Consider the following 18,007-nt stretch of genomic DNA (forward strand, 5'->3'; position numbering starts at 1 on the left):
TCATATTTTGTCCCAGTAACACTGGTGTTTAATTGGTGCTGAACTCAAACTCTCATCCCTTAATTATGGTACATTACATGCATCAATGCAAAGCAAAGATAAGTTATCTGAACTCATCTGCACTCCGAGGTCAAGCCTGCACTCTGTCAGATTGCATCACTTTCCCATCATCCGGTCGCCCTTGTGTCCACACTTCCTGTCTCACAGCTGGCCTGCCAAGTCTCCCATGACCCTTTGCTGCTATGCTTCTGTTTTGTTTTGAGAGAATCTAGGACAGCTGGGATGAGATGCAGTCTCATGGGTTTTAGCTGCTGTGTTTCGATGTGAAAAAGAGCACAGTATTCATTGCTGCCCATCCTGCGCTGTCCGACTGTGAAGCCAGACCTTCCCCGTGGCCAAAATATGAGTTTTGGTGTAAGTTGGAGGAAGTGCAGCAGTGCCAGAGGGGCTGAGTGAGCAGTGAGCATACAGAGCACATTCCAGAAGGCAGCAGAGGCTGTGATTTTAGCAGGCTGTCACAGGGATTAGGTTACTCTGTCTGCCTCTGTGAGCTCATGCTGTTGCTGTCTCAGTGCCTCAGCAATCCTGTCGAGCAGTGGCACTATTTGCTCCCACAGTGAAGGGGGACAACGATCCATAATTGTTCTCTTAGGCTTTTTTAGATTATGCAGTATCCAGCTGTTGTGACATCACAAAGTGGTGGCAGTCTGGTAGATAAAGTCAGAGCCACTCACTGGAGACATGCTGAATTTTATGCTATTACAGTCCTTTCCCTCTTATGCATATCTCTAATATTGTATCCTCATATCATGCATTACCACATAGGCCACTGGGTGTGCTCTTTGACTAGATCACCACTTTTTCCTGCAGAGACACAAGGGCTTGTGGTGGCAACTGTAGACTACAGGATGTGGTTGATTCAAGTCAGCATTGTTTCATAGTAACATTGCAAATTTGCACACTGCATCTCTATGACACCACCGATGTGCAGTTGTCATGGTTTGTGGTTTACTGTCACTTAACTCTTTTTAAATTTGATCTATATCTAAGAAGCAATGACTGCGCTATGTCTTTTAATGTATAAGATGACAGTTGCAGATTTGGGTTAGATGTCTTGTGCTGATGGGAAACAATTGTGACCAGTGTAAGCACTCTTGAGAACATGAGTGGATGACTGATAGAAACACTGGCTGACCTGTCACCAGCCCACAACTTCTCCTGTGGCAGGAGATAAGACCGGCCAACTCTATCAGCCTGGTGTTTAGTGGTTAACAAAGCTGTTTATTTGCAAGACACAAGTAGGCTTATGTCTAATTTGTAAACCTATTTTGCTCATAACAAATTTCCTAATATGGTTATCTGCTCCGGTGACGCTATTGCAGGTGTATATATTACGTAGCCTACACTGTTACATGCAGCTATATGCTAATATCAGGGAAACATGTAATCTTAGCTGCCAGTGCTATAAATTTCTCCCAGGTTTTGCACTATATCATGGTGGTATCAGTTATGAGGACTTTGGTTTAGAAGCTTTTATCTGTGACTTTTTTCTACGGAAAGTGCATACTCAGGGTTCCCACAGTCATGGTGGTTTGTGTCACTCTATTTGTGGTTTAACATCCAAAGTTTTGCAGGTCTGTCAATGCAGTGTATCAGGTAGAGTTCTTTTTATCTCTTTCGCAGCTGAATGTCACTGGAGAGGTGGTTAATTGATCTGTTGATATGTTCACAGCTGATCAGATTGATAGATGAGAGGAGGTATTTGCAGATTTTTGCCCACCATAGTGTTTGTTATGAATGGGAAACGCTGTTGGTTGAAATTATGTTGCAACAAAGTTTGAACAATGCTGGGTAAGTGGGCCAAGATTTTTTTTATTGTTATGGGTCCTTGAAAAGTCACAGGAGTTTTGAAATTTTGTCCATAAAAATGTGTGTACACAGTTGTTTCCCAGCTGCAATGATGGTGCACAGAAGACCTTGAAACACTGACCAATCAGAGCAGAGAGGGCTTTTTTAAAAAAGAGGGGGATTTTTGGACATTAAAGCATGTAAACATGATCTAGTAGAAACCCAAATGTAAGTATGAACCTGAAAATAAGTATATTAGGTCACCTTTAACCACATTTGATAATTATATGTAAACCAAAAATGCTAAACAAGTTTTGGTTCTAAATGGGAGGATTTGTTGATTATGTATATATATATATGTATATATATATATATATATATATAATTTGAAGAGTTTGGGCTCTGGGGAATTGAATTTCTCTCATTTCTACTCAATTTAAACTAAACAATTGATGTATCAAAAGTATAATCCAGAATTTCATCAATAAGGAAAATGTCATCAATGCTGCCATCAAGTTGCCAAATTCTGTGTTCCCCCATTATAGATTGGCTACGTCTTTACCCAGTTAAAGGAGCTGTGATTAAGTCAGTTCCCCGAAGATAGTTTTAATACTTTCTGCAGCTGTTTTAAACTGAGTGAACATAAAGCAGCGACAGGAAATGCTACTTCAAATTGCTGTCATTTTTTTGTCCACTAAAAAACAGGGACATTCTTTTAGTGCTCTTCAGTCAGCGCATCCGTTTTTCATATTACGAGGGAGAAGTAGGAAAAGATGTATCCACAGTTAACTGGGAAAACCCTGCAGTTACCACCGGCCACCACATTTGACCACCTGTCTACCATTCCATGTGGTCTGCTCGCCCTTGTTGACAACCGCAAAGCTCGTATATACAGATCCTTTTTTTGCTTTATGTCTAGCACTCAAGTTATTTTCAGAGTTGGATTTGCTTGTTCAAAACATCTATACGGCCAGTTACTCATTACAAAGGTCGTACGCTGTTTGACTGTGAGCACTGTGATTCATTACATCATTTGTCCTACTTCTGTGACAATCTTTTTCTGACTCTCAAAGCAGCAGGATTTTAAGGTAAAAAGTTGCTGCTTTTAAGGTAAAAAGTTGCTGCTTGCATGACTCTTAATAATCACTGAACAGCTTTAAATACAGTATAATAATGTGCTAAAGCATATTCCTTTTGCATGTCTTTCAAACTGAAAGGAAAGAAAATAGAAAAAAAGAAAATTAATAGACAACTATTTAATAATAATTGTTCACGTCATCGTTTAAGCCAAAAAAAGCCAAACATTTCCAGGTTCAAGCTTCTTAATAGGAAAATGTGATGCTTGTTTTTTGCTATTTACTGATAGTAAATGAAGAGTCTTTGGGTTTTTTAATTGTTGTTTCGACTGAAGAGGCAATTTGGATTCATCACTTTGGATGAGTATTTTCTTTTCTTTTCTTTTTTTTTTTTTTTTTACAGTTGATAGACCAAATGATTATTGATTAATTGGGAAAATAATCGGCATATTAATCAGTGATGAAAATTACTGTGAGTTGCATCCTTCTTGAAGTCAGTGTTGTTACTAATCAAACTGACCTTATAGCAGACTCACACTTGCATCTTAGGTCACACCATGGTTTGTTTTTCTGATGACAAAACAGGATGCATTTTAACTCCAAAAAGCTGCTCAAAATCAGATTTTAGTACTTTTGCTTCATCAGAAACAATTTTATGCAATTTTTAAATAACTTGTTTGTTCTAAGGAAAAGTTGATAATGTATGACGATGATGAAAGTTAGAAACAAAAAGATGAAATTTTAGGCTCTCATTTATGTGCACTGTGGGGTCAGTGATGGATTGGGTACATTTTAATTCTGCCAGGCAGCAGGGTAAACAGAGATCCACTGTGGATATGACACCGTTTGAGCAGTTTGACCTGTCTGACCTCGCGTTTAGTGCTTTGGACTGGCGAGTGGCCTTGGCTCAGTCTGCAGCTGTGCGATTAGCTCAGAGCATCTGTCGCCCAACTTTTTTGATCCACCCTCACATCTGCACTAAGTCACTGTGGTGTCAGTGTGCACTTAGTGTGCCGCCACCCTAGACATGGGGGGTGATGGCAGTTAAAAGAAGTGAGACTGGGATGCAGTGTGCTTTGTGAAAATGGGAGATAGCTGGGAAAGAGTTAGTCCTGCATTGATGATTCTTTCATGCATTGGCAGGGACAGTAGAAAGTGGGGGGGAAAAAAAGATCGTAAGGGAGGGATGTTGTAAATGGAGAAGCAGCACATATACACACTTGTCAGCCTCTTTGGCAGGCAGTTATCGAGCCCAGCCCAGGGAGTGGAGAGATTGTTGCCTTTGTCTTGGTGAAAGAGGCAGCACTCGAGAAGAGTAAATCAGCTCTTTGTTTTTCTCTGCCGCTCCCTAACATTTCTCCCAGTGTTCATTAATGTAATTAGACATGGAAAAGGAGCCGGCAATAACATGCCATGAGATAAAACCACAGTATACACCCTAATGTTTTTGGTAAATGGAGTCAACAAAACTCCCCATGGGGGAAAAATATCCCAGACCACAGGTGTTGTCCTTTAAAACTGGGTGTATGAAATGCAGAAACAGTTTGGGATCTATATATTACTATATTACACGTCTTAGTTTTAGGATCTTGTTAAGTCCAACCCACCGTTCATCCAATGGAGAGGGGGAAATGAGAGGTGGCACGAGGGTTGGGTACTGCCTTTTTCGGTACTTTATTGTCTCTGTAGTAACAAATGTAATTTCAGTTGTAAAAAATATGTCCTAACTTCTCAATTTAAACATTTTTATTTATGTAACACTTTATTTACTTAGGTTGTTTTGTGGAGATGCCTCTTAGTAAAATGCTCAGTAAATTTAAGTTCCTTCTGGTAAGCAGTAATGCAGTATTTCCAGGCTTTATTTGTAAATGCTAAGAACAGAGAGAGTGAAGCTGTAATGTGCTGCCGTTGACACTGTCTAAAGCAATAAAGAGTTTGCAGCCTTGGTTCAGACTATGAAGCCTCCATGTTATTATTTTATTACCTACATTAGAACAGTATGGGCACAACTCATAACATGGCTCAGCTACATTTATTCAAACATTTAACACACTATAGAAAATAGAAACCCTCCCTCTCCCTTTCCAAACACGTCCCCAGCAGGCCATGCTGCATTCACATGCTCCTTGGATGGTCTGATTTCTCAGGTTGTGAAGTCATTTTTCTAACTTCAGTGTGGTCATGAGCTTTTAATTCTTAATGTAGAGACAACATTGATGCTATAAAAAAGGGCATTTTTATTTGAATGTTTAGAGTGTTAAACATCCCACTGAAGATTCATGTTGCTATCCAAGTGTGAAGGAACAGTTTGAAGCTTTATGTTACAAAGGGATATTACCCGACACTTTGTGAATGCAGGGATAGCTGCTGTGTTATTTCTCGGAGCGAGTGTTGTCTGCATCAGGTTTTAAAAAGCGTAGTCACACTTGTGATTGCTTTTGGCTTACCATTGTCCTGTCTCACCATGTACGTTTACATTCACGTTTAAGTTGAGCTATGGTTATAGCTCGATTAGGCCATTTAATTGGTCTTCTGTCCTTGTCCCAGTATACAAACACCAGGGGAGAATCCCTTTATTGATGAAGTATGTCCAACTGCACCACAGTATTTGTTGATATGCCCTCTTTCAGCTTGTTGCTATTGGACCTTTTTGCGGTTGATCTATTACATCACATAACAAACAAGTTGACAAGTAGCAAACTGGTTCGGTGTTAAACTGTCTTTTGGTGCTGTATATTTTGCAAATACTCTGTGCTTTACTTTTTGTTTGTTTTTGTTATCTTCCCTTTTTCTACCCTCAGCCACATTTATCTTGGTCCAACTTTGAGAAATTCAAAAAGTACAGTTTCAGTTGGACTAACATGTTTTCATATTTTTTAAAAGTCCAGTTTCCTTTTTCAAACATCGTGTAAATGTGCTGTTTGCGTCTTTAACAACTTGCATAGGTTACATTGTCTTGTTTTCTCTCTGTTTGTCGTGCTCTAAGTTACTTTTGCACCCAGATGTGCTCTCATATAAGTACTGAAATTTGACACCGATTTATTTATTGTGAATGGGCACTTGGTAGTACCGTCGCAATTCAGCCGGTACCCTTGAAAGTACAGAGTTCGGTGCCCAACCCTATGTGGCACTGTCATCCTCTGTTTTGTTTACTGAAAAGATAAACCTACTCAGCAACTTCTTGACATTTTCTCTAGAAAAGCATAAGTAAAGTTCGTCTCAGCTCTCAGCCTATGGTTATTTGGCCTACTGTTTATTTTACTCCCCTTGGCTAATCATGCTGAAAGTTAGCTTGGCTCCTTATGTTTGCCTAAGATCAGGTTCTGGTCCTATCTCAAGGCCAGCTGCAGCTGAAACCTAGACACTTGTGCTTCAAATAAAAACCAAAAGCTCTCGATCAATGAGGTCAGTGTCTGGTCCCTGAAGTCAGTTGGGGGGGAAAGGTGAAACTCCCATGACATCAGAGCAGCCGCTTCAGCGGTGCCTCACTCCTCCAGTGCTGCAGTATTAACCTAAGCATAGATGTGCTGATGGCTACATGGGTCATAAGACTGCTTGTTGTGAATGTGCTTATTGTTAAACACAAACAAGTTTTGATTGTGTATCACAGTACTCCCAAATCATAATTTTAAAATGCCTTGGGACTGTGGAAGCTCTTGTGATAAGCAACATGGCAAACAATGGAGCCATGCTTGTAATGCGGTTCACATAATCACACCATTTGCATAGTCTGCACACGCAGGAATATTTATAAGCCTGTGCTAAATTTAAAGGAGTATCCTACATCATTAGTGCTAAGTGAGAGCTTCACTCCGCTGACGCACAGTGTCCCTCTTCTTACTTCCCTATTACAGTAATCTTTGCCATCTTCCTGGCTCCCAGGTTCATGTTTGATGCCTGACACAATAGACAATAGTTGGACTGCTTCTGAGAGGAAATCATCTCCTCTGTAAATTCACGAAGAATGTGGATACTGAGAGATTGGCTCTATACTCTCTGGCAGCAGTTAGTGTTGAAGACTAAGAAAGAATAGTCATTTATATCTGTTATTTTGAGAGTACAATTGGTGGGGGGAAATTATGTCTGAGGAGACTAAACTGTGGAAATGGTAGCTGGCATTTCATCAGGATTCAGGCTTAGCCGGGGGACATTTGGATAACACATATGCAGCGATACGGCGCTATATGGACTGTGGCACTCAAGTCACTTAAACAGAAATACAGATGCAAGCTTTTGTGTATTATTAAAGAGTGAGAAGAGTCAGTGTCTAATTCTCCTGCCCTGTCTGTTCTTTTTCTAGGACTACAGAGAAGCATCAGAGCCCTTGAAGTTCTCAGCTTTGATGCAGTACAGGTACAGCTATCTATATCTAAACATTGTTTCTAAATTTGCCTTTGGTGTATTTCTAAGCATCGTGTCTGGAGCAGGCAGCGCAGTTGGAGAATAAAATGTGTACGAAGGCTGGGAAGATAAAGAAAGATTCTCTTGTCAGTGTAAAGGGAGGTTCTGTGAAAACTGGGTTCCACATATGGTATTTTAGTTAATTCCCTAGTTATGTTGACTGAATGCATGTTGATGTATTATTATTGCAAAAGAGCAAGAAAAAAATGTCAGCATTGCTCCCCACCTCTGCTTACCAATTTCCTGGGGGAAACCCAGTGTTGTTTTACTACAACAGAAACTGTGCCATTGTGTTGTCTTCATCATTCTGGTGGTAGAAATTGAGGCTAACTATATTACTGCTACTACTGCTGCTTATAATACCACTGGCCCAGATTCTATTATATAAAAGATATTTTCTCTGTCTGTGTCACAGTACTGTGACTGCTGCTCATAAACAAAATAAAATAAAAAAAACCCACAGAAAACAGAGGTGGATATGTTTCCATAGGAGATGCACCAAATTCAAGTGAAGGAGAACCTTATTTTAAGTCTCATTTTGATGCAAAAATAGTACATTGGCCGCAATGTAGCACAACATTTAAGTAAGTGTTATTTTAGCAGTGTTTTGTTTTTGTTTATTTTTTTTAATTCAAATGTAAAACTGCAATAAAAATATTTTTTCCTCCCAAACAATAAATAAGCATGAGAAATGATCACGATCTTAATTTTGATCAAAATAATCATGATTATCATGTTGGCCATAATTTTGCAACCCTAACACAAGCAGCCCTGAGCATTTTTTTCCCGTAGTGTGGAAATATGATGGGTTGAGTCAGACCTATCTCTAGTGACTAGCCCACTCTGACATATTTTTCTTCTCCTTTCTCTGCCAGTGTACTGAGTGCAAGATGACGGAAGAGGTGATTGTCATCGCCAAGTTCGACTACATGGCCCAGCAGGACCAGGAGCTGGACATCAAGAAAAACGAGCGCCTCTGGCTCCTCGACGACTCCAAGTCCTGGTGGAGGGTTCGAAATGCCACCAACAAAACAGGCTTTGTGCCGTCCAACTACGTGGAGAGGAAAAACAGTGCCAGGAAAGCTTCTATTGTCAAGAATCTCAAAGACACACTTGGTAAAACAAATCACTTTTTCTCCTTTTCTTTGCAAGTGTTACATTCAACAAATGATGAGTTGATAAGCTTTTGCCAGAAACTGTGTGAAGTGTACACTTTCCACAGTCTGTTTGTGAATTTTAGGAGCTCACAAGATTTCAGTGAACCTACCTCTATGTTTTCTCTCACATCTTTGTGATTAAGACCTCTCTATGTGTCATAGTGTCATACACATTTGGTTATTGCTGTTCATCATAAATGGAGTCATCATTCGGTATCTAGGCCAACGCTACTTCAGTTTTGTTTTTGACCACATTTTGTGGTATCTATTGTACTGTATAACAGCCCCCACAGGAAGGTGGTCCCAGGCTGATGTCTGATTGGTTGAAATGCTGACAGCTACTTTACTTAGACTGAGGCTTCAGTATCTGTTTCGAGTGTCTGCGGCGTAATGTCTAAAGTACTGTTGCATTTTTCCATGTTATCTTGAAGCATTTGCACAGGTAAGGCAGTAATTTATTTCTATGATTACAGAAGTTTTTTGAGGTCAAGTATAGACACAAACAAAAGTAGACTTTTGGTTTCTGTGGCACAACAAGAAATGTCTTTGTTTTGTGTTGACAAATCTAATATCTTCTGCCATTTTATCACGACTAGAATTGATGCAGCACAGGTGTTGTCTGCTCTGTCAACACAGCAGTAATATTTCTAGGCACTGCCATTTGCCAAGGGCCTCGTACTGCCAGGATCAAGCCAAATGTAACTGCGACTGTGAGCCAAGGTTACCATTTGTCTTTGCGTAATTCTTCTTGATGACAGACGTTCATGTTAATTTGGGATGCACACTCTGACTGCTAGCATCCAGGCTGGAACACAGCCAGATAACCTGGTATTTGTTTTGCCAATGATTCTGCGTTTTCATTATCTCTCCTGTGCGTGCGGTGTGTCTTTAGTTTCTGATGCTTTTCACACTTTAATCTCCAACGCGTTCTGCTCTGCAGGGCATCATTGTCTCAGTTAATAACATAATGGGATAACCATGTTTGTTGGTGTACTTCAGCCATGTTTGTTTGCGGCAGATCCCATTAGATTAAGTTTGTTTGTACACTTGCATTTACTAATGAGACTTAAAGGCACACCAAAACAGGCCTGCACCATATTGATAGTAAATAGTGGTTTTTTTTATAAAAGCTATGGGTTGTGATATCTGTGTATTACTATTTAGTTAGTGTATTGTAATCTGTGCAGATTTTGATGCTCAATGACAAAGCAGAAGTTGGGACCTGTTGTTTATGGCCCAATTTAGCAAAAACATAACATCAAACCACACTTGTGAGACTGATAAAAGAGGTAGCCTTATCTGCTTTGCTTATTGATGTGGTGATGATGAAGCACCTCTGTGTGGGTTGACCTCCTGCAAGGAAGCCGTGGGCCACAAAGCAGCTTTTCCTTGCACAGAGGGACTGAAAAAATGGGGATGTCATCTATTTGTAACTGTATCACACACTGCTGTGTTTTAGAAACACTTATCTGTTGGACACGTGAACTCTGTCTTCCTGTTAGTAGTACAGCATGTTTTTTCTTTGTGTGTTTTTTTAAATGTAGTTTTGTGGTTAGAGGAGACTGCTGACATCCGGGCAGCCCTGTGTGCTGAAATATTCTGATGAAAAAATGAAGAACAGGAAGAGGCCGCTTTAGGTTTTTTTACCCCTCTTATGTAGCTAATTTCCTTAAACTTATAGTCATGGTCCTGAGCACACTGACTTTTATTAACATGATGTTTCCTTGTAGTTATTCATTAACTCAAGCTTATACAATGCTTACGTTTTAGTCATTTGTCCTTTAAAGGGACAAATTGCAGATTTTCAACCAGCTTTGTTTTAAAACAGTGTGGGTAGTATGTGTTAAGGAACGGGTAAATTTTCGTCTATCTTACCAGCACCTAGCTCTCCCTGCTTACCTCTCAATTCACCATGTCATACAGCAGTTTCACACTGTTTCTATGGCTGTTTCTTGGACTACAGATTTTACTTTTATATTTTTGTTTGCCTGCAACTGCAAAGAGCATAAAAGTGGATTGAGAGTGAGCTGCTCTCTCTCTCTCTGCTCTTTTTCAAAACTCAGATCACACTGCAAAGCTAAGCAGTGCAGATCTAATAAAAACTTGGATTCTGTTACTGCATTCCCATTTATCGTCCAAAATGTCTTTAGAAACATATTGTAGTGCATTGTTTAGCTGTTACATGAAAATTTGTGAACAAGAAGCCATATTGTTTCTGCATTGTAAAAACCGAAGCTCAAACTGTAAAACTATGCGGTGCTAATCAAATATAAAAAAAAAAAAAAAATTAACCAGGATTTTGTTACTGTATTGCCTATTTCTCTCCTGAAATGCCAGAAACATTTTAGTGCCCTATTTAGCTGTAATAGTGAGAGTTTGTGAACAGGAAGTCTGCGCCACACTGCATAGTGAAAACAGAGCCAAAAAAACGGATATAATATGGTAAAACTAGGCAGAGCTGATCAAACCAAGACTCTGTTACCGCATTGCCTCTTTCTTGCCCAAATGTTCAAGTTTTAGTGCCCTGTTTAGCTGTAATGAAACAATGCTGTCCAGGACATTCTGGTTGTAGATTTTTTAAAATCTCTTGAGCAAAGTCATTTTCCTCTACGTTCTCTTCATGTAGCACCCTTTTTAAAGGTTTCTTTCTACTGCATAGACGGCCTAGTTTTATAGAAAGACCATCTTTCTAGCAGTGAAATATTTGATAAGTGTGTAGGTTTGTTTGTCTGTCTGTAATATGTAGCGTGTGAGGATGTGTAGTGTGTGCGTGTTATTAGATGCTGGTATGTTTTGTCATGCACCACAGCCATGAGCCTCGCAACAACTTCCCACCTGTCACTACATCCATTGATCAAATAACCTCAGGTGAACAGCTGCACGACACACACACACACACACACACACACACACACACACACACACACACACACACACACACACACACACACGTGTCTCACTTACACATAAAGCCAATAAAACAGAGACTAATGTATAACACGAGTTAAGGCTACGCCAAGCCTTGTGAAACTCATGTAATCATAGAAAGCTTGTAAATTCACTTCACCTTCATTTGTCCTATTTTATGATCTCTAAGTAGATTTAAGACATTTTAGCTGGAAGATTGTGGGTGGTTTGTGTTTTTCTTGTACATGTGTGGGAGAAGAATAAGAGAAGCAGCCGGATGACTGCACTTTCATATGTTATGTGGGAGGAAAATGTATCTTTCTTTCTGTTTTTTTTCTTCATTTTGAAACAAGCCAGTTGCTGGGTGTGGAGCGGTGTCATCGTTTGAAAGAATGTGTGAGGGTATGATCTGTCTGCAGATGGCTGTGTTTTGGAGTGTGTGTTGTGTGTGTGTTTGAGGACTCATGTTTCCTGGGTTTGTTGTTAAGTTATAAGTGTGTCTCTACAAACAACTGCAGTCATGTGACACTGAGCACTCAGTGACTCACTCAGCCGTTGCAGCGTCCCCACAGATCCTTTCGGAGTGTATTTCTCAGATCACCTCCCTCTTAGAAAAACCAATCTGCGCCTCAGTGTTGATAAAATAGCTCCTCCACTTTTCCTATATCTCCCTTCTTTCATCTCTTTTTCTTTCTCCGCGTCTGAGCTTCAACCCCCCCTCTCCCTCCCTACTTCTTCCCCTTTCCATGAGGCCTCTGTACTCTGCCTTCCAGAGCTGGATCGGAGGCCTCCCTATCCCGCACTCTCATTGGCTCAATCTGACCACATGGTCACAGAGTGGGCCGCCCTGCTCTGCTATCCGCCCAGCTCGCTGGGTGTTCACATGGAATAACTCTACAGCTGCAGTGGGAAGAGAGCTGGGGCTGGGAAAGAGACAGAGAGAGGGAGAGACAGTGAGCCCAAAATGGACATGGCTAACCTATTCAAACATTTCTTTCGTGAGTTTTTTAAAACTTTTATCGTCTTCTGTAGCTCCTTGTTTGTTATTTTACAAGTGGTTTAGACAAGAGAGCTTTTTTTCTGAAGTTTCTTTTCTCTCTCTGACTGTGCAGGAGTGGTTGTCAGTGTGTTTTTTTTTTTTCCCTTTCTTTCATCTTCCCTTTTCTGATTTTTTCCTCTTGGGTTGTAAGTTGGTTTCGTCAGGTTAGCCAAATGAATGTGTCATATTTAGAGCAGGCGGAAACTGATTTCTGTGCTAACATGTTGTGCTGGCAAAGAGAGGGAGAGAAGGGTGTCTTAACAGCTTTTTTGAGGCTGTGTCTGTGTGAGCGGCTGCAAAGACTGGGTGGATATGCCTTTCAGAAGCCTTCTGCTGAGCCGAAGCCTGTAATTGCCTCAGCAACCCTTCTCTGTCTCTTTCTTTTAAACACACACACACACACACACACACACACACACACACACACACACACACACACACACTCAGTAATCCAACTCCACTTTTTTCTAGCATTTGTCCTAGTGAGTGGGCCACAACTCAGTGGATTACATTATCATGCTTGAAGACCCTCTCTCCACCCTGTTTAGTAGTATCTCAAGACATAGCTAAAGTCTGTTTTCTTTTATGCCACCCTCAGGGCGAGCTCGCTAGCTCTGGGAGTCCCCCCCACCCACACACCCACTCCATCCCTCCACCCCACCGCTAGCTACATGAGCTACAGTTGAAGGGACGCGGGGTGCTCATGTAGAACACTGTAGTCATTGTGCTGAGAGGAGGACGGGGTCTTTACTGATTGATGGGACCCGGGCGCCCATCTCCCGCACCTCGCTCGGTTATCAGAGGAATGTCACTGCCCCGACAGCTCCGTGGGCTCGTGGATACTTTACAGTCACGCTGACACACTTTTTCAAAAGGCCCTGGCACACACCCATGTTGTAATCTCACCTTGTAACTGCTGAGTGGTATCTCCTGTCTTTACCTATCTTCCCTGCGTGTGTGTGTGTGTGTGTGTGTGCGCGTGTGTGCGTGTGCGTGCACGCGTCGCTTGTAAAGAATCCAGAGTGTGTAAAGGGGCTCCGGAGAACATGATGAGATGAGCTAACAAACCTTTTGCTTGTGTAAACTAAGAGCTGCTAGTCTCCTCTCTCTCTTTCTTTCCCCTCCCTCTGTTTTCCTGTTTCTCAGCCTCCCCAGCGAGCGGAAACTCTAATTTGAGCCACATTTCTTCCTGAGCGTTGGAGGAGAGCAGGCCAGAGAGGAAGTGAGAAGTTAGAAGGAAGTTGAATCATTGTGCGGGGTCTGTCCGTTTGACTTTCTGGCAGTCTCTGTCCCTCGCTCCCTCTTTCCAACGCCCGCTTCTTTTTCCTCCAAACCGTGGCTCGCTGTTCCCAGACCAGAGGAGCGAAAGACATAATCATAATTAAGAGATTGTTAGTGGAGTCATCAGCGTCACTTAGGATTTAAGAAGTTTTTCTCTCGTAAAGCTGGCCACTCATCGTTGTTTCCCTGTGTCCTCTGCCATTAAGAATTGCTCAACAGGAAGCGAGGGCCTGTTGAAGACTAGAAAACTCAAACATCTACAGCACAGCTCCCCTTGTATTTGTAACATTTGAACCATTTAACGCTTAATTCTGCAGATGTTTAATAAATTATATATTGGGAGTATGTGACATTGCATGAACATATGTCTATATTCCCAGAATAATGTAGCTGAACTTGAGCTATTCACTCAACCTATGCGGCATCGTTAAAGTGAAAAGTTCAACTAAATTATTCCGAGAAAACACATTCACCACTTTATGGGTAAACATTTACGAAGTGAAACAGTTAAATTGTTGAATCTAAACTACATCGTTAAAATGTTACAAATACTCTATAAACTCTATGTAGGACTTTCCAAATAAAATTTTACCTTCTTTTCAGCAAAAATGACAAAAAGAAAAGTTGATGGTTCCAGCGTTTTATATGTGGGGATTTGATGCTTTTCTTTGTAGTATTTAACAGTAAATTAATAGTCTGTGGGTTTTGTTTTTTGGTTGGACAAAAAAGCAGCATTTGAAGACATTTTTATTTAATTTTAGGACATTTTTCAGAAAAAAATAACAATATTATAGGCTTATCAAGGAAATGGTTGTGAAATATGACCATTGTTGTTACAGCCCTTGTCTACAGAATGTCAGCAAATAGCAAAAAAATGTCCATCACCAGTTACCAGAGCCCGTTGTCACATCTTCAAATGTATTTCTCTTTTTGTTTTTGTCAATCAGCACTCATCAACATTAAACGTTTACCATCAGAAATAAATAAGTAAACCAGAAAGCATTCCCCATTTGTCACGCTGGTGCCAGTCAAGTTTTGTGCTTTGTCTTGAAAAATAAAATGTCTTTAGGAGATTAATCAAAGGGTTGCAGAATAAATTCCAACAAACTGTTTGAGCTCTTACAGTCTCATTTCCCCACTGAAGGGTAATAACCTCCTGTTAAGAACTGATTTGGTTGTTAGGTAATATGTATCCTAAGTCGTCATTTTTGAAAGCCCATGTCACATCACACCTCAGTACTTGTTTGTCATTAAATGAAATGCAGCACCAAATATCAAATTGTGTAGTACTGAAGGCTGGCATACGTCTTGTACGTTTTGCCATGTGTGACTGGTCTTTAGACAATATTTTAAAACTCTGGCTTCTTTAAAAAAATGGTTTTGTAGAAAAACTTTCATTAACAGTTGCCTAGTTCATTAATGCTTTTTGTTCAGCTCCTGTCATTAAACTGATTTTTGAAGAGGTCACAAAGGCTAACACTTATCTCTCAGTTTAACTTCCTTACAGTTGCAGCTGCTTCCCACAAATAATTACCTCTCATAATTCAATACAGTAAAACAATCAGTGTCATGGCATCTGTTGCTTCACTGGTGTATCACAACAACACAGTCATACAATATGGTATGGAAATGAGGGGAACCCAAGATATAATGTTCTTTAAATGTGGGTCACCAGAGCAGAGGCAAAGAGAAAAAATAGGTCAAGTGAAAAGACTTTCCGTAAAGACATTTTCACAGGTAGAAATGCTGCAGCTGGAGTTGGAGAGTGTTGCTGCAGTGATGCAAAGTTACACAAATGTCAATAGCAAGAGTTCATTCTCAGCCAGATTTCAGAAACAGTTAATAACTGCTGGAGTTAATACAACCACCTGTTTGTTTTACTGTTCATAGCTGCTGACAGTAATGCTGCACTGTCCAGAGCTGTAAAAGCCAAATGGAGCACCGTGCCTCCATCACTCCCTCTGCATCACAGAGACTGATGGCTGACTGCTTTTGATGTCTCAGACGGCTGAAGTTGAAAGAGCTTCGCACATTTCCTGTGCAGCCATCACTCAGCTATCTTAGCAGCTTGATTGAACCTGTAGTCTTAAAAGACCCCCAAACCATCGCCACTGAGGAACATGCCAGCTCGCTTTTTTGTGCCTTCCCTTTAGTTAGTTTGACTCACTCTTTCTGACTCCACAAGGTCTCATTACATTTAATGTGTAAGTCTCATACCAGACCATATGGCTGAGGGTTGCTGTTTTGCGTCACATGTGTGGTGAATGCAAACGGCACATTGCCGTCAGAGTTACAACTGCCATGGAGGCACAGAAGTGGACCTTAGGATGTGATAGGGAGTTGAATTTCTAACACAAATTTAGCTCTAAAGTATTTCTCTTTGTTTCACTGCTGCTGAACTTGTCCCATAGATCATGTTGTGTTCAAGTACGGGGATGTTCAGACACTGTCAGACAGCCTGACGCGGGGTGTTGTCGTCCACAGAGGAAGAGCCCTGGAATGGAGGGAAGCGGAGGGGTCGAAAGGGCCCTGGCAGACAATGGACAGCCAGCCAGCGTAGGGAGGCCAGAGTTAAAAAACAAAACTAGTTCCTGGCTGTCACTGGCAGCCAAATAAACTCCCCGGCACTTTCTTCTCCTCCCGCCGGGGCACCTCATCTGCAAACAAAAAAGTGAAGTTTTTCGGAGGGGTTTTACATATGCGAGTTAAGGTCTTTGTCATTGTTTGCCGTGATTTACTGCCGTCTGACGCAACACGCTTTCCTTCCTCTGCATCCTTCTCTCAGGAAATGCACAGGAAAAAGCATCTGACGTCGAAACAGAGAAACTCACAGTGCATTTTCAGTCCTCCTCTGTCTTGAAGACATTTCAGAGGTAGCAGTAGAGTGGCGGCATTGTTTGTGGGGGAAGCGTTCATGCGTATCATGCAAAGATCATGCAGTTGGCAATATTCAGGGATGACTTCAAATGAAGCGATGACATTTTGGCGCTGAGAGGAGGCCTGTGCTTCCCACAGATGTGGTGCCGTTGGGGGCGTTAATGTTTTTGGTTTTGGTTTTGATGTTTTTGTTGTGGATCCTTTAAATTAGGGATGGCTATTTTAAGTAATTTCCATATCCAAGTACTTGCATTAAATTATACCCACAAGATATATCTAATACAAGCAGTTGCATTACTACACCCTGTCCCCAAAAAATGTTTTATTAGAAAGCAAAATCTTGATTACTGATGTCCAAAATACTCATGCCCATCCATACTACAATATTTGGGCACAAAATTGACATTATTTAATATTATTATTTACTGTTTAATTCATGTGGTTGTGTTGTGGTAGGGGTGGCAGGTCTGGACCGTGCTGTGGCCTACTGGCAAAATGAACTGTCCCATAATTAAAGATTTCTGGTTTCAGTCCTAATAACAACCAGCGATGTGTCTGTCACAACAACTATGAGTCCTGTCTGAAGTGCTTGACCTCAAGACTGCCCAGTCATTGCAACTATGTAACTTTTAGTATCATATGCAGGGTTTGTGTTGCCTAGAGAACTCACATCCTTTTAAAAAAAGGTATAAGTACACTAACATTACAGTTAGACATAGAACTAGCTGAAAATATTGGTATATTTATAATCTAAAGATAATCAGAAATGTCTACTTTACACCTTATACACCTGAAAACTCGTCCTGTCTTTTTGTTTGCAGTCGAATGTGTTTCCTTCAGCGTCTTGTCAATACCAGAAAGCCTGCTTGACATGCCTTTTAGAGGTCAGCACATTAAAGGTCCAAAGATTGTCCTCTTAGTTTGGCTTTATTAAACTCACAAACGTGGCTGAAAAACATGGCAGAATATCGAGGACGAGGCAGCCAAAATCGGTTCCCACCAGTTGAGCAGAATGCAGCTGTGTCCACTATTGAAGACAGTGGTCTTACTTTAATGAGCACCACGCTGCGTGCAGTGCAAAACCTTTGTGAGATAAGAGCCTCTGCGAAATTGTAAAAGGAAGCACAAACTCAGTCTTTCGTCGTGGCCACATGAGTGAATTCACAGCAATTAACCTACAGCAGCATGACAGATGGGCCCCTCAGAGAAGCACATGCCCTCAATAACCCTTTATCTCCTCTCAGTATCAAATCCTACCTTTCCCTTTATTACCTCAGCTTAGATTGAGCATCTAGTCAAATGCAGTGGTCCTGAGCTCTGCTTTTTTAATGCAAAGTGTTCGGGTGGTGGTAGCAGGAAGCGGCAAATAAAATCCCTGACGGGGACACTGATAAGGCCTGTGTTACCTGGCCGGGGAGATA

The 18,007-nt window shown here is 41.0% G+C and overlaps 1 protein-coding gene across 2 annotated transcripts in view; it reads left to right on the forward strand.

Annotated features, from left to right (window-relative positions):
* nck1b (NCK adaptor protein 1b) overlaps positions 1–18,007 on the forward strand; it is a 34,498-nt gene that overhangs the window by 8,531 nt on the left and 7,960 nt on the right. The window contains exons 2-3 of one of the 2 annotated variants that reach the window (XM_042510787.2): positions 7,225–7,277; positions 8,201–8,441. In XM_042510787.2, the coding sequence (XP_042366721.1) occupies positions 8,216–8,441 (226 nt within the window). In that variant the 5' untranslated portion in view covers positions 7,225–7,277; positions 8,201–8,215. Of the gene's footprint in view, positions 1–7,224; positions 7,278–8,200; positions 8,442–12,261; positions 12,388–18,007 lie in introns of those variants that run through there. The other variant, XM_042510788.2, reaches the window with a different exon arrangement.

The sequence above is a fragment of the Plectropomus leopardus genome, chromosome 21 (assembly GCF_026936395.1).
Source record: "Plectropomus leopardus strain MGB_pleo_1.0 chromosome 21, ASM2693639v1, whole genome shotgun sequence".
NCBI classification, from domain to species: Eukaryota; Metazoa; Chordata; class Actinopteri; order Perciformes; family Serranidae; genus Plectropomus; species Plectropomus leopardus.